The 17,641-nt window shown below is 34.4% G+C and overlaps 1 protein-coding gene and 1 long non-coding RNA gene across 2 annotated transcripts; one reads left to right on the plus strand and one right to left on the minus strand.

Moving 5' to 3' along the window:
* Positions 1-1,250: 1,250 nt before the first annotated feature.
* Positions 1,251-1,991, minus strand: LOC134799175 (uncharacterized). Its single transcript, XR_010145346.1, has 2 exons — positions 1,801-1,991; positions 1,251-1,451 (listed from the first exon to the last, which is right to left on the minus strand). It is a non-coding gene; the product is annotated as an uncharacterized LOC134799175 (long non-coding RNA).
* Positions 1,992-6,496: 4,505 nt separating this feature from the next.
* Positions 6,497-11,664, plus strand: LOC134799182 (uncharacterized). Its single transcript, XM_063771580.1, has 2 exons — positions 6,497-6,584; positions 10,381-11,664. The coding sequence occupies exons 1-2, from the start codon at positions 6,573-6,575 to the stop codon at positions 11,437-11,439; spliced, it is 1,071 nt and encodes a 356-aa protein (XP_063627650.1). The 5' UTR covers positions 6,497-6,572; the 3' UTR covers positions 11,440-11,664.
* Positions 11,665-17,641: the final 5,977 nt, after the last annotated feature.

Genomic DNA, 17,641 nt, shown 5'->3' on the forward strand with positions numbered 1-17,641 from the left:
ATATTGCGCCTTATTATTATATTATTATTACTGACAAACTTGTTTGACCGACTATAGTATGGAAATTTTAGAGTTCCATTTTATTTAATTTCTACTATTTTATGTCCCACTATAGGCGGCAATGGATCAAAAATCGCGTGGATATATTACAAGGTCTGTGGAGTCCTTAACTGATACTGTATCTGTGGTAAGCCGAAATATTTCCTGGCAAATACCTATATTATGTTTATTTTTATCTTGCTAATTATTTCAAAATGGTAAATTTAAAAACGATATTATAAAAGTGCAAGCCGAGCACTTTCATTTGATACCAAACTTGACCATACTTTCTTGCAAAAAAGTGACCAGAATAGCAAGACCCCTCACAAATAGCTTTTTAGCCTTTTAAGCTCTTCTAGCTCAATAACCCCTTGATCGAGCCTGCTCATAATTTAATGACTGAAAAATAAAGCCCTCAACTACACGTTTACCCAATTTCATTTAAATTAGAACAAATTTACTTAAGTTCTTGAGTATCAAACTATCCTCTGATAGTTCAGCTTAAATACATCGAAATGCCGGGACGTGCCCCTAGCCAGCCGCGTGTCCCAAGTTGAATGTAAGAACTTCGTTCGCTTCGCTCGCTCGTTCGATTATTTGATCATGTAATGTTTTCATCTCCCCTTAACTGGCTTAAGGAACCATTTGAGGATAGATTTTGTTTACTTTAATTTAAACACCTAAAGATACAGAGTATAAGATCACGACTATGAAAATAATAGTCTTTTTGGTACCAAAACTGATGTATGGAGTGAGCACTCTTGTCTTACTATATTTCTCTATGACATGAGTGTATGTAGTTATTATTAGTAGTGTCTAATGCCTGGCCAAATAGATATATTATAATATTGTAAATTAAAATTAATGAGGTCGGTATCGATTTTAGTCGCAAAAATGTAAAATTGATAGATTTAGTCGATGAAATCGTACACCTTTTGTTACGTAATTGAAATAACAAGTACTGGTTTCTATTAGCACGTCTTCTTATCTTGCACTTTTACAGATTATTTTTTGAAAACAGACTCATTCAATTAGGAATTATTTTTTTTCTGATGGACGTTTAGGTAAACGCGCGTAAAGCATTGATTTTGTCGATCTTATTTGTAAATTTCGTAAAGTTTAGACTGCTACTTAAACATGGTAATTTTGTATTACACATATCAGGTACTCCATCTTTAATAGACTACATTTTTGTTATTATGACTTTGAAGTAGTGTAAATGAAAGTTAGACGAAATCAATTTTCTCCAGAAATTACTTCAAAACAAGTGACAATGTCTCTGAAAATCGACTTAATTTCAACGTAATTTTGATACTTAAACAATCTACAAGATTTCCTGAAACTGTTCTTAGACATCATTTTGTATAATTTACCACCATAATTTTTTGATGAATTTTTAAAAACTGCCCCTTCTCGTCATACCGGGTGTGGCCTGTAACACGAGCAAATAATTAAAACATAGATTGTACTCCTCAAACGGTGACACTTTTGTTCAACAACTTTTAAAAATTATGAAGTATTTTTCATACAAAATAAATATTATCTTCAATGGACGCCATCGCCACGCCATATCATTGTGATTGACGTTGCTTGTCACGCCTTAAACATAACAAAATTCGCAATACATTGCGTCTTATAATAAACTTTAAAGTGTATTAAAAATCAAACTACAAGTTATTTTTAAAAGTCGCTGAACAAATGTTGATCAGTATGAGGAGTACAGCCTACAGTTAAATTTTTTGCTCATGTTACAGGCCACACCCGGTATATTACCGGTGACGCACGCTCGCGACCTCATTATTAAAAAGCAAGATGAGAAGATGTCCTAATAGAAACCAATACTTGTTATTTAGATATTACGTAACAAAAGGTGTACAATTTCAACGACTAAATCTATCAATTTTACATTTCTGCTCTAAAATCGTTACCGGCCTCTTAATTAGCATTAAATACTTATAGTGCGATATAAAATAGGTAGTCGAAATTAAATAAAATGGAACTAAAATATTTCCATACAAAATTGTTGCCACGTTTAAGCATTTTACGTCAAAAATGTGACAGTTATGTAGGAAGTGGAGCTCCCAATAATTTTCTACAATTTCTTGTCGGACTACACATGTATGGACCATTATGAAGAAGTCTGAAATAAATGGTTTTTTTTAACAAGCTTTTATTAGGTCGACCTGTATGTAACTAACAATGTAATGGGATCTAAGGTAACTAATTTCATTTCATTATCATTTAACCATCTTCCAAGGATCGTAGCGTCATGAAAATTGGCAGCTGTATGTAGTTCTGATGACAATACAATAATATTGTATTGTCGAACTGATCTGATGATGGAGACAGGAGGTGGCCATAGGAACTCTCGACCTGTATGTAACTAACTATGTAATGGAATCTAAGGCAACTAATTTAACCATCTTCCAAGGATCGTAGCGTCATGAAAATTGGCAGCTGTATGTAGTTCTGATGACAATACAATAATATGGTACTGTCGAACTGATCTGATGATGGAGACAGGAGGTGGCCATAGGAACTCTGTGATGAAACAACGCAACCTAATTGTGTTAGGGGTTTTTAGAATTGTCTCGATGAGTATTAGTTGTCTGTCGTAAGAAAAGTACAGTCAGCGATAAAAGCTTGTACCAAAAATGAAATTTTTGCCAAAAACTTATTTAATGCTGTAGCCAGTATCAAATGCATGAATACTATGTATTATTATTTCAGCTTTTAATAGAGATGGACCCAGCTAATTCTACATGGGATTTGCGTTGTCAAATTTCTATGCAAATATCATATTTATGAAATTTATAATGACACCCCCTCACATGGTTCTAATCAAATCGGTGCAACGTTAGCCTAGAAGTACTCTATAAACAAACACTTGCTTTGTCATTCAAGACATATACAGTCATGTGCAAACATATGGGTACATAATAAGTTACTCAAGAATATGTCCCATAGTTCTTAAGACAAAAGGGGACGACCGCCTCGAAACCGGTTTCCATACAAACGTATTCCCCATTTTCCTCTCTGAATATTAACATTATTGAAAATATTTTTACACAATTTAATGCATTTCAATCATAGCTTTGCTGACCGTTTGATTTTTTAATTATTATATGAGTTTGGTGCGAAAACAGGTTTCATACAAATTTTTAAAAGATCCTAAGTCTTATAATAAAGTAAAAATAGAAAAAAAAAAACAAACGGTCGGGCATAGCTATGGTTAAAATACATCAAATTGCGTAAAATATTTTCCATGATGTCAATATCCAGGAAGGAAAATGAGGACTACGTTTGTATGGAGATCGTCCCCTATACTCTTAATTCGCTGACATAACAGATGTGTTACATATTTTTGAGTATGATATGTGCACCCATATTTTTACACTTGACTGTACTAGCGTACGAAAATATTATAGTACAAGCATTATACTTACTTTAGAAATGTTTATTTAAGGAAATAAATTATTGTTCTTTGACGTAAAAATAACGACAAGCAAATACTTTTATAGCATTTATTTTTTATGTTGCTCTGCCCTGTTACCTACATCACGACATGGTTTACTTGAATCAGTATGTGTATTATGTATTTATCATTTATTATTTTATTGATATAGTTAAATATTAATAAAGTGATAGTGATAGTAGTATATATACCGGGTGTGGCCTGTAACATGAGCAAAAAATTTAACTGTAGGCTGTACTCCTCATACTGACCAACATTTGTACAGCGACTTTAAAAATAACTTGGGGTTTGATTTTTAATACACTTTAAAGTTTATTCTAAGACGCAATGTATTGCGAATTTTGTTATGTTTAAGGCGTGACAAGCAACGTCAATCACAATGATATGGCGTGGCGATGGCGTCCATTGAAAATAATATTTATTTTGTATGAAAAATAGGGAGTCTAAATACTTCATATTTTTTTAAAGTTGTAGAACAAAAGTGTCACCGTTTGAGGAGTACAATCTATGTTTTAATTATTTGCTCGTGTTACAGGCCACACCGTGTATATAGTATATATATATATATATAATCCTATAATTTATTATGCAGCTTTTATGTCTTGCTTTCATTAGGGCTTACCTATTAAAATATACTTACTTACTCATCAAGACGTGAACTGTAATGTATTCAAATGAACCGAAATGTAAATGACTTGACCGCGGAATTATCAAGGGCTTCGGTTTTGACAGAGATCTTATTTATATTCATTACTTTGTACATTTAGGAATTTATGTGGCTTCGGTGGATTTTCGCCTGCCTTTTTAAGACCAAGTGCTACTTAGAGACACTAAAAGGTAAAATCTAAATTTTCCTTAACGCTCTCACTGGCGAGTTTTTGCAAATTACATTTTGTTATTTCAATGTGTTTATCAGTTATTAAATAAGGAAAAAAAATAATAGTTAGAGTTAGACCAAGAAAAGTTTCTAGCGATTTTGATAGCCCACGCAGTGAGTCATTTTAAACGTCAAACTTCTATGAAATTATGACGTATAAATAACCCTTGCACTTTTTTTTCTTAATTTAATAACTGATAAATACATTGAAATAACTCAGTCCCAATCCCACACCAGAGTACTATGGACAGTTCGATAACAATAACAAAATGTAATTGTCTGAAAAGTAAAAAATAAAAACTCAAGTCCTCCACATTGTTTTCGATGACGGCGACCCTAAATAAACATTATGGACGTTGTCTAGCGTGAGATGTGGCTGGCCAGGCCGAACTTGCTCTTAAATAGGTATTCTATTGCACGCGTCACAATAAATAAGTTTTAGTAGGTACGTAATCAAAACGCAAGTCCGACCGAGTCTTACCGACTGCATTTAAGTGCAGCTCTGAATCATTATGTAATTAGGTTAATTAACCTAACCTAACTATTTTAATTAAATGGAAATACTAATTAAATTTATAAAAAGTATCGATTGTCGGTTTTATTTATTTCCTTATAATTGTTTTTACTGCATCTGACATTTTCGACAGAACTTTGATTAAATACTGATGACTTGTCAAGCAATTCAGAATTTTGAAATGACATTTTGTTCGAGAACCGATTGTCTCTAATTAAGTAGGTATTTTGTTCGAGAGAAATTCAATTTCCTTCGCCAATTAGGGTTTCGCTATTAATTGTGAATCCTTAATTGTAAAAATTATCTGCACTGGTGGGGTTTCTCAAAACTCGAGTGTACGTGTTTTAAAGGATTCGAAACGCGGGTGTGATATCCTTGGAATTGCAAGGGTTCATAGGCTACGCACGGTAGTAAACCTACCTTCTAATCATTAGTAGGGTGTATGCTTGTTGGCCCCGAGCGTGGTATTAATTAAAATGTCGCAGACTGGCTGGTTATATCATACCTAATTAGCGTCGTCTGTTAAAGTTCTCTTTTCACATTATTTTCTTGTCGTTCGTTTACTTTGTAATTATTTTTTACGGACATAATATACATACCAAGCATTTTGTCATAAAATGAAAATGTATTAAAAAAAATTGAACACAAATCAAAGCTATAAACGTAAGGTAATAATTGTACGTGTCCACTATTTGACCACTCACCCACTATGTTCTGTGGTCAACGAATGAAGTCATCAATGTACTCACTCATTTACTGATATAGGTACACATTCAAGCGCACCAAAATTACTGTTTAATAATATTAAGCAGCAATGAAGCCAGTTAAAAGCTTAGTGTAAGTCCGTCCTCGTAGATTAGCAAGCTGTGCTGGAGGGAAATCGTAAAGTCATAATATATGTGTTTTCATTTCTCATGCTCTGAAAGTGGGTCATTGTTGTTCTATGTTAGTAGGATAACATTTTTTATAAACAGATTTTAAAATATAAGTTGCCACTCCTATAGCGAATGAAGCGATATCGATAGCTTAGACACTAAGAAAGTCACTTACCCACACACAGTACGGATATGATGGTCGTTCTTGTCTACGTGACAGCGCGATAAAACGGTGTCCGTCACTTTCTATCCCACGGTGTTAAAAATGACAGTTATTTTATCACGTGGATAAAGATGGATAAAGCTATCCATAATACGCCGGCTGGACACCCTTTTAATTGTTTAATCATTGTCGAAGCAAATTGATATTAAACATTCCAAATTGCATCAACACTATACAAACAATGCAAATACATATTGGAACAATTTAATTTAAGTATCTTGCTTTATTATTTAGATAATTGAACTTTTAATGTATACGCTAGATTGGTACAAGAACAACAACGAGTCGATACAACATGGGAAGTGAGAAAAAGTTATTAAAATCAAATTACATTTTTTTATTAACTCTTACATTGTATCGTTACCAAATAGATATCCTAAATTGATATTCTAACCAGCTGAATACATACAAAAGAACAACTTGATAGAACAGTACGACGTTGTAGCCGCTCCGTAATATTCCTAAAGCCTTTCTCGCGCGAGACTGTCTCCCATCACTTCCGTCCTCTATAAAATGTTAGTGCATCTGTCCACAGCATCATTGCACGAGAACCGGAGTAAACGACGGACATGAACATTTTCGTGAGTATTATACTTTAATTTTATAAGTTTTTATAATAGCTTTTAATTATAATTGAATAAGGACACGCTTTGACACCAAAACAGCATTAAAAAAAAAAACATATCAAGAGCAAAACTATAAGAAGGCAAAGTTGACCTTTTTAATGAAAACTCTTGAAATGACATAAATTTTTGCGATTAATGCGAAAATTAGGGGTGTCACCGAGATAGAGAAAGACTGTGCTACATTTAATTCCCTTTGCAGAGAGTAAAAATGTAGTATTTTAACAAGTAATTATTAAATAATTGTAATTGTAGTCGCAAAAGCTCTGAGCAACTTTTTAAGAATAATTTATTCAAGTAATACCTTTCTTCAACTACCTACACGTATCTGGATCGTAATATAGGCAATAAATGTGCAGTACAGTAGGTACAAAAAAATAAACACAATAGAAAGTGTGGGACCCTCGGAATACCTGGTGCAGGCCGGGATGCAGACAGACTGAAAAGGAGATGGCGGGACGACTTGGACTAAGTAATTCCATCCGAATTGGCAGGAAAGTATAAAATACGGGACTATTATAATTTATATACTTAATCTGTGATACGGGGTAGAGTGAATGAATAAGCCAAATGAAGTAGTGTACCACATGGCCTATGGAGATATTTTTGGCGAGCAGTATAAATGTGATAATTGAAATGTGAGCGAGTTCATTCAAAAGATACAAGTAGTTCATTTAAATCATAACTAGGTACATACACATGTCTAATGAAATACCTATTTAGTTTATTTAGTATGATAGTTTTTTCGTTTAATAATTAGGTACTTTATAATTTCAAAATGCACAAAATTATTTTTCCTATTTATTTGTTATATGTATTGACAAATCTTATAATATTTGGTATTAACTTATTCTTTGCAAATAAATACTTACTTACTTAATAATATGTACTTGCAAATATTTAAACGAATATTTAAGTTTACTTAAACATTACCAGTATAGTTGCGAAGTTCAACGTTTTACGCTGAATAACTAAGATCCTAATTAAGTGCAAATCAATGTTAACATATTTCAGGATATGCTCCTTACACGTGTTACAAGTGTTTAAACTTTAACCACTTTTAAACATTGATAACAAGCTATAAACATTTAGATCTTGCTTAGTGATGTTACTGTTTCTTACAGTATTATTATTTTCTGATTCACGAAATATGGCGACAGACAGACAACAAAAATAACCGCAATTTCTCAACGTTTATGTTATGTAAAATTACGTTGGCCACCACAGATCATAATTATACAAGACCACTGGTCAAGAAATGCGGAGTAGTGTCAATTGTCATTGAAACTATGAAAAAATTGTGCTTTTTTCGCTTTTAAAAACCTTAAATTTTAAGCCACACATTCATTAAACACCGTTCTCTGTTCATATTCTTGATTAAGGTTATTGAATTAGCAGTATGTCTCTTTCGATTTCATAAAAGGTCTATCAGCCTCCTCTTTAGCTTCCATAGATTGTCTTTCAGGGTAAACAAACTGCTTCCCTGTGTGGGTCCATTAATATTTAATCAATCTAATTAATGTTATTGGTGTTTTTTTTTGTATAAATGTCATAGTTTAACATAGGTAGGTTTATTTCGCATCGATACGCTCTGATTTCTTTCTTTTCGTAATGTCACAATGGAGCTAATGCACACAAGCTCAAAAATGGGTTAAATTACGTGATTTTATAAAATAGACGCAACTCATCTAATGTTATTTGGCTTACCTTCTATCTTCAGCGTAAAACCAACTTTTAAAAGATACAACTAGAGTTCATATTTGAAGGACAAAAATAGCGAGTTCATTGCGCCAGGCGAGTTTTTGTGAGTAGCTACTATAATAGTCGATATTTCATTTTATTTGAATGACACGGTTGAACGAGGAGAATACGTCACGATACTGACGTTCAATTAGGTCAAGTTTTGTCCATGTAATATGTATTTAGCTTCTCGTTTCGAGTTTTCGTTTTGTACTTATTATCCTCCTAAGAAACAAGGGCCTATTTGGACAGTAAGCTTATTATTTCGGCCCAGCCTTTTATTTTTATGGAATGAATTGCCATGCTTGTATTTTGAAATGATTTTTACCTACTTGTAAGGTTGGCACACAAGCGGAAACGTTATAAATATATTTCTGTTGTATTTTGTGTTTTGTGCAATAAATACTTTAAACATACATACATAAATATAGCCTATGTAATAGTAATTGACTCAGGTTTAAAAATATATACCTACTTACGAAAAATGTTCGTTAAAAAACTGGCTTGGTTTGTTCACATCAAAGACCAATAATTGCAAAAACTTAAGTACCTTTGAATTATAGTTAACCGCAAAAAGCGAAAGCGCATACCTAATTTAATTTAAGTGCAAAAAATAGTTTGATGAAGGCGACACCGACAAAAACGACAAAAAAAGCTTAATAGAACTTATGAATTCAACCGATGGGTAACGATTAGAGAAAGATTTGAGGCACGGGTTTTAGAAGTTAGACATTTTGTTTAATGGTTTCGTTTATGTTAATGTGTGTTAACAATTTAAATATATTATAAGGAGCGACTACAAAACCGAAGCGTACGTAGGCTCTCAACGAGGTGGATTGCCAATTTTATAGTCAATGTTGTGTAGATTGATTGTAATAGGCCCATCTCTTAATAACTAGAAATCTATATCCTTTGCCACATGCAGATGTGCCGGTAAACCTGGTTATTCATTTCGTATGCCTTTCTCTTGTTTTGCTAAATACTCTTCAACGAAGCCTTTTATTATTTTTTCTTTAACTTCATTCCACTATACATGAATACAAAAGGCGAGCTTAATGCCTTTACTCATTAAGTCACATTAACCTTTTAACCGCCATATAATTTTTCAACGAGCGTGCACGTGTCGCCGGCGGTACGAAGTTTTGTCTTATTTATCAGGCTGCGGCGAAATGAGTCCGATTTTGTTTATATTATATATCAGTCTACGGCGGTTAAAATGTTAAAAATAGATTTTGAATGTTGTTTTAGGTATTTAATTGTATAAATTTATTAAAACTTGCTTCTAAATGATAGTTCCGTAGCTAATTTCGCTCAATAGGTATTGACCGAGTCAACCCCTTCAATGAGTTAAATAGGATTAAACACATAACTAAGTTTGACAAAGTTAACCGCAAGATTGTAAACTGACCCACAGAAGTTTACGGAACTCTGACTTTAACTAGCTAGACAGTTTTTTTTGGAAATTTAACTTAGCTTTCTACTGACCGTAATTTTGATTTTTAAAACTATTTTTGTAACGCTCAGCGAAAGTAGTTTGAAACAGACATAATATTAATCAAAACTAAATACATGTTGCAATTAGTTTATTTGTGCTCAGTGAAAGTGGTTCTGAAAATTCTAAATCGACTATTTATCGATATTGGAGATAAAATTGTAGGATTTTTTTTGAGTTGGTATGTATATATATTACAAAACAATAAAACAAAGTCCCCCGTCACGTTTGACTGTCTGTATTATGATCGCGATAAACTCAAAAACTACTGAACGAATTTACAAGCGGTTTTCACCTATCAATATAGAGATTCTTGAGGAAGGTTTAGGTATATAATTTGTTAAGGTTTTATGTAACCCGTGAGAAACCGGTGTGGATTACTAGTTAAAAACATGTGCGCTACTAATTATTAGATTAAGGTTAAATTATCTAGTTTAAGGTTTTTTAGGTACCCAGTCAAATACATGAAAACATAAATCAGGAGAAAAAAGGTAACATTAAAAACCTCAATTTCTTTTGCAGGTGCAGATATTGGGCTTGGTAGCAGCATGCGCAGCTGGTGGTGTAGAATCCAGTGGATCACATGATAATGGGGACAGCGGTGGATGGCACGCTCTTGACTATTCAAATCTTGCGGGTAATGGTCACTTCCTAGCAGGACTTAGTCAAGATTATCAAGCTTTAAGCCACGGACAAGAAGGTGGACACACATTTGAACATGATGGTTCTCAGCCTACGCACGCATTCGGACATAATGCTGGTCATGGATATGATTTGGGCAATCAGGGACAGCCAAAGAGTTTTGATGTAGGAAGCCACAATGCTTTTCCATCTTTCGCAGCATCTGGGCATGACTTCACCGGCGATACTTATCTTCAAGCTGCTCATGAATTTGGAAATCATGACCAAGGTGTCTATAATGCACATGCTGGAGATTTGAACAGTCAGGGTGGTAATGATCACGGGGATTCGAATGTTCAAAGTGACGGTGAGGAATCAAATGGACATAGTGATGAATCTCATGGTCAGGCAGAGAGTGCCGGTGATGCTCCATCGCATGGTGAAACGCAAGCGTATATTCTCCACGACGGTGGCAACGAATATGGACATGGAGGACAAGGTGCGATCGTCCATGATTTAGGTGTTCAAGGATTGCAAGGACACAATTTCGAAGGACAGTATAATCACGGATTTGCAGGAGGATTAGACCATGCTGAACCGTTTACTGTTGGTGAGCATACTGATGAGCAAAAGCCTGTTGAAGTACCGTTGTATAAACATGTAACTGTGCCTGTGCAAAAACTCGTCCATGTAAATGTACCAAAGCCAATTTTGGTTGGCATCCCCCAACCGTACCCTGTAAAGGTACCTGTCAACAAGCCTGTGGCCGTTCCTGTTGAAACCGAAATTACCATCCCGATTGAAAAGGTGGTTCCTTATCCTGTTGTAAAGCATGTTCCCTACCCGGTTGAAAAACATGTTCCATTTAAAGTAGAAAAAACCGTACATGTCCATGTACCCCAACCTTACCCCGTGAAAGTTCCCATTTACAAAACGATTCATCATCATAAAGACCACTAAATCTATTTAGCTACTTATTAAAAACGTGTAATTGAATGTGAATGGTTGTTGACTTGAATTCTATAGTATGGTATGTTGCGTGTGTTGTTTACCAAGCCATGTAAATAATAATGTTGTTAACTAATTTTAAGTCATTTTCAACTTGATGGTTGTAGTTGATTTATTTATTGTGTATATGTTGTTTATATACATTTGTTGTTGTTGTTTTACTGTTGACTTTTATTTATTTATGTATTTACATACCTTAACTATCGTTTACCATTATAAAAAACTTATGAAATGTGGTAAGTATATGTTGTAGCGGTATTTCATTTCAAAAGCCCGATTCAAACGTACATTTTGGTATGTAAATGATACCAATGAGCATTTAGTTATCGAGCGCCCGAGCGAGACGAACGGGCAAATGATGATAAAATAATGTCATTTTGATATCAAGCAATAACTTGTTCCCACTAGAATATAAATTCTAGTGGGAACAAGTCTGTTTAGACACTTTTCGACTGAACTACACCTTCCATTTGCCACCGGTCCTACTTGTGGATAGCGCTCTAGATTACTATTTCACCCTTCTACTAACAGATACATATATTATAATTATGTATGACGCATTAGCGAACATAAGTTTATGTGTTCGGTATAGTTACTAGTATCCGAGGCAGAATATTCAACCCCAAGCAAAATAAGTAACAGTTTGGGCACCAAGGAACAAAATTAATAGCATCGCCGTACAAAAAGTGACATTTATTACATGTTTCTCGCTATGGAAGTTACTAAACAAGTTCCTTCGTAATATTAGTAGGTTGTTGTCAAAAACAAGGCCGCTAATAAAGTGTCGCGATACCATATTTCATGTTTATTAGTTGGTAAAACTACTACAATTGTAGATAAAATCAATGAAAAAAGGTTATTTTTGCACATTAGGTACGGGTCGTAGAAATCTCTTTATTCTTCAAAAACTGATGGGAAAGTTGCATTTTATCTACAAGAGTGGCAAAGTAATTTCACGCAAATTTGTAGTTGTTTTCTCATTTTGGGTGGTAAACGTGCCTTTTAAATGACGATTTTAAATTTGATTTGTAATATTTTTTATAGTTAGTATTTTTCTCGCGTTGGCGTGGTGAACCTTTTTGTGTTTCACTCGGTGGCAAAGTTGGTTTAACCCTCGTGCTAATAGCATATTATGTAAAACAATTTTTACCCCATGTGTCCATAGTAAATTAGGTAGATCACAAAGAGTTTTAAACAGGAATTAAAGCAAATATCTATGTACTTTTGTGGCAAAGGGACGGTAGGTGTTAGGTTTATTTGTAAAATTATTTACCAAAAGTCTGAAGAAAAACATACTAATTGTTGTCATCTTATAAGATAGAAATAACATACGCATTTACGTGTAAAATTTTAATAATCCAGCTGCAAAACTGAACGTGAAATAGAAAGTCTCTACTAATAAATTATACTTTGTTGCCGTGTCACGACTTTGCAAGCAACAACTATTTCCATTTATACAGATAAAATTTGTTTGTCAGTTATCTGCATAAGTGCATATGCTACACACATTCAAATAGGTAGGATAGGTACCTACCTAGGTAGGGGGGGTAGGTAGGTATTTACGACAGCTAAAAGTTTAAAAATTGAATCGATTATGTAGAAATAAATTATTTTATTTAATATTTTGATTTGTGTTTTTCAATTAGGTACCACCTTAGTTACACTACTATATATAAATTTATTACTTAAATAGATGTCATACACTCAAAAAAAAGTGATTGAGCCCGGCGGAGGCCGGATTCGAGCCTGGGTCTTCAGCTAGGTACGACGGCGGCGGCTAGTCTTTCAAAATATTACATACATATATACTCGAGAAGTTTGGACATCTGTTACAGTTTATATATCTGTTAGTACCCCCAATGGTAGGTATTTATGATAACCAAGCGTGACATACACTTAATATACCTATCCGTTATCCTGGTCCATGAATCCCGTATCGATATTATTATATGTTTACCTATAAACAAATTTATTATTGATCGAACCGTGATAAAATATAATTTAGTCCCTGTGTTCAAAACATAAAAGTTTTAAATGCCATTATCTATGCTAAAAACGCTTAAGTTTCAAAATTAAACCTTGTGTACAGATTTATTGCAAATTCAAAAGCCCTGGTAATCCAATATTCTTAATTTCCGGGAACAATGGGGCAGTTACGAATAATCCGTCCCTATGACCCCTAATAAATTGACATTGTACTCGTTATTAACCACAAGACATAGAAGTTAAACAGTAAAATGTTGTTTACCACTGCAGTGTTCCGCGCAAATGTGATTTCGTGGTCGGACATTACAGCTAACTTCGCTGGCGCACTCATTTCGGCTAATGAATTTTATGATTCTTCTGTGTTATTAGCTTAATTATACTAACTCATAAAATATAGTTGGTAGCCGAGAGTTTCAAATGCTTATAATCTGAAAGTCATATGTTCACTATTATCGCGAGATCCACAACGTTTTTCGGAATTTATAAACAAAAGCTTTTTGGTGAAGGAAAACAGAGTGAAGTATCTAATATTACATAGCAAGGCTTTACCCAAAGGTTAAAGGTTAGGTAACAGGAAAAGATCACTTTCTAGCTATAAGACTGCCTTTGTCGTTCTTATTTGTATTTCGGTGAACAAATAAAATAATATTTTACTGTATACATAATAAATAATATACCTAGACCATGCCTTGTGGCACGCAGTGAAATACGTAAGTGTAGGATAAAAATAAATGAAAAATCCCTAGTTTGTTGCAATTTTTTTACCTCGAAAAAAAGCGAATAGTTCAACTACCAGCAATAGTTAGTATAGTTCGTAGTTTTGTAACTGAGCCCGAGCTAATCCTATTGTCTATTGTTAAGTAAAACCGCTCGTGCCACGTGCCACAACCACCTGCATAAAAACCTGCGTAATTCGGTTACTGAGTGCCGGCGAGTCGAACACTAAGAACCAGTCTAAAATGTGTCATCGAGATGCGAAACAACGGCGCGTTACGGAGAGCGCACCTACACTGGTTTTTTGAGCGTTGGACTAGCCCGCGCTCAGGTGCCAAATAGAATGAGTATGACCCTTTTTTGCAGGTAAGTAGCACGTGCGGTTTTACTTAACAATAGACAATAGGATTAGCCGCCGGGCTCTGTTACAAAACTACGTTATAGTAGGTAACTAGGCGGAAGTAGAATTCCGCTATTAGTTGGACTCAAAACAAATTACCTAACCGACACAGAAAACTAGACCGGTAAGCGTGATCTGACCCAGATGCAATAATAAACTAATATAATTATTCATAAACACGCTACAAGCCTCAATTAGCTACCAATTAATCGTTTACCGTAGGTTGACCGTAGGTAATCTGTCATTGTACTTACGTATACTTAATTACTTATACCAAAGACATATGTAACTTCGTATAAGATGAACAAAGTCTAAGGAAAAACGTGCCTCGGAAATCAAGAAAAAGTCATTCTCGGATAGATGGCGCACACACCTTTGGCCTATGCTCGGCTAGATGGCGTGACGACACCGTTTCATATTTAACAATTTTAACACATAGATATCAGTGAATGAACATGGGTCAAAATGATATAAAGATAATAAAATCATTTATCCATATACAGGGTGATTTCTGGGTCGTGATCCAGAACCACTTTTTCTGACTCTGTAAATGATCCACGTTATCATATTTGATTTTTATTTGATTAAAAGATAATTACTTTAATATTCTTATTTTTCAAGTAAAATTAATGTTATAAGTACTAAGTAATTATGGTCACCCTATGACTTTTGACATACGCTGTATGGAAAGCGACAAGACGTCACATTGAGTAGGGTCACCAAATTGTATGCAAAAATGTTTTTTCCTAGTTGTCATCTGGAAAATAATCATCATTATTGGTGATAACCAATAATTAACAACATCATTAGGCTCATCTTCGGATTCTGTATGATGTCCGGCTCTCTTGCTCCACGACCCCGAAATCACCCTGTATATACATTTATTTGATAATTGTATACGTTTTCATTTTGTGTTTTTGTCGTGTGTCGATAGATGGCGGTAAATTTACTGTGACTACAAAATTTTATAAAATACTATGACAGGACCCCTCTATACATAAAAAAAAACCGGCCAAGTGCGTCCGGACTCGAGCACCAAGGGTTCAGTACCATTACGCAAAAAGGTAAAAAAATCACGTTTGTTGTATGGGAGCCCCACTTAAATACGAGTATTTATTTTAAACTGTTTTTAGCATAAATAATTGTTGTTATAGCGGCAACAGCAATGAGATACATCCTGGTGACAGACAGACAGACAGACAGACAGACGGACAGACGGACAGACGGACAGACGGACAGACGGACAGACGGACAGACGGACAGACGGACAGACGGACAGACGGACAGACGGACAGACGGACAGACGGACAGACGGACAGACGGACAGACGGACAGACAGACAGACAGACGGACAGACGACGGACAGCGGATTCTTAGTAATAGGGTCCCGTTTTTACCTTTTGGGTACGGAACCCTAATTAACTAATTGAGGCTTATAAAGTTTTATTTATATTTAAGAAGCTGTGTGTTTTAGATTGACATAACAGATCGAACTTAACATAAATCAATCTTAAAATCTACTTAATAATCTACATATATCCTAAAATAAATGACCTAACTTAAAATCTAAACACATTACTAAAAGATCGCCGATACTAAATCGACCAACCTGTTGGCTACTTTAGTAGGTATCCAATCTTCTGATTTTTAGGGTTCCGTAATCAACTACGTACCCTCGTAGTTTCCTTACCCGCTGCTATTATTTGAATAAGACTGTCAAAAATGCTACCAAAATTGACTTATGGCCTCATGATACCTATTTTAGAACTTGGTAATGGACCAGGAAATTAATAGACTAAAATTATTATTTACTTATTTAAATTGTAACATTATGCCTCATTTAGACGGATCAAAAACTTGCATGCGTTTTTTATTAAATTGCGGTATTTGGATGATCGACTGACTTCATTGTACTCTGTAGTTAGAAATGTATCAAATATTGCATTCCGTCTAAATGTGGCTTTAGGTTAAAAGCTCCTTACACGGTTAGGTATTTTAGGATGCTGTTGCTTATATACAAAGATAACACTGGAAATTCTGTCCAAAGTTCAACCCATAACAAAGCAGCAAGGTTAAACTAAAGATCTCTATCTAGTGGTTAAAACTTTATCACTTACCTACAGCCAAGCCAACTCAAAAGTAAGTTCTGTTAATTAAGGAAGAGAGGTCATTTAAGAAAACGCCGGAAAAAAGTTACAAACTTCGAGAGTTCCTTGTTGTTTAACAGTTCTTAAGCACTCGAGCCCTTTTTATATACCTACACCATGTTAAAATTAATTGTTGGTTTTTGATGCTTTTCATTTATGAAACTTCTTTGCTCAAGTACATTGATTTTTTTCACGAATTGATATTTCTAATCCTGCAAAGCATTTGCAATGACAAAGTTTCGTAATGGCAACGTCAAATTTCTATGAAAATATGACGTTGATAATGACAATGTTTCACTTTATTCTGTTCAAACGGTGTAAAGGGCAGCCTGTGCCGTGCACTTGATTTTTTTTATCGTGGCAGAAAACAAAAATATCCAACAGTAAAATTTATTCATTAAATTCAATCCAAACACGCGTATTAATTTCCAATTTTCATCTCAAAGGTTTTTATTGATTATCCAGAAACTATCCGCATGAATTTACATTTAATTGGAAGGTTTCCCATTTCGCAATTTTCAGATTTCCGTTAGAATTTTCCTGCAAGTTCAACTTGGACGGATACCTAGGTAGTAGCAGCGTGGGACAAACGTAATATTCTAAATTTGAATAAAACCCGCGTTCAGAGTCGTGCGAAACAGTGCAGTACCTACGGACGAAATTTATATTTCGTCGAAAATCATCGATAAAATGTCAATTGAACTTAAATCATTAATTAAGAGTTCACACTCTTCTATTGACGTTTATTCTTAAAGGAGCAGGTTTTAGGCAATATAAAGGTCATTGGGCGTTTTTGACCCGCTTTATGAACTTTCCCGTACAGAGACCAAACTAGTTTTAAAATAGAGAATTTAATCTCACTTTTCTAAATATGTATTTTTTTTTATGTATCAACCGGCAGAACAAA

Source organism: Cydia splendana, chromosome 2, assembly GCF_910591565.1.
Source record: "Cydia splendana chromosome 2, ilCydSple1.2, whole genome shotgun sequence".
Classification (NCBI taxonomy): Eukaryota; Metazoa; Arthropoda; class Insecta; order Lepidoptera; family Tortricidae; genus Cydia; species Cydia splendana.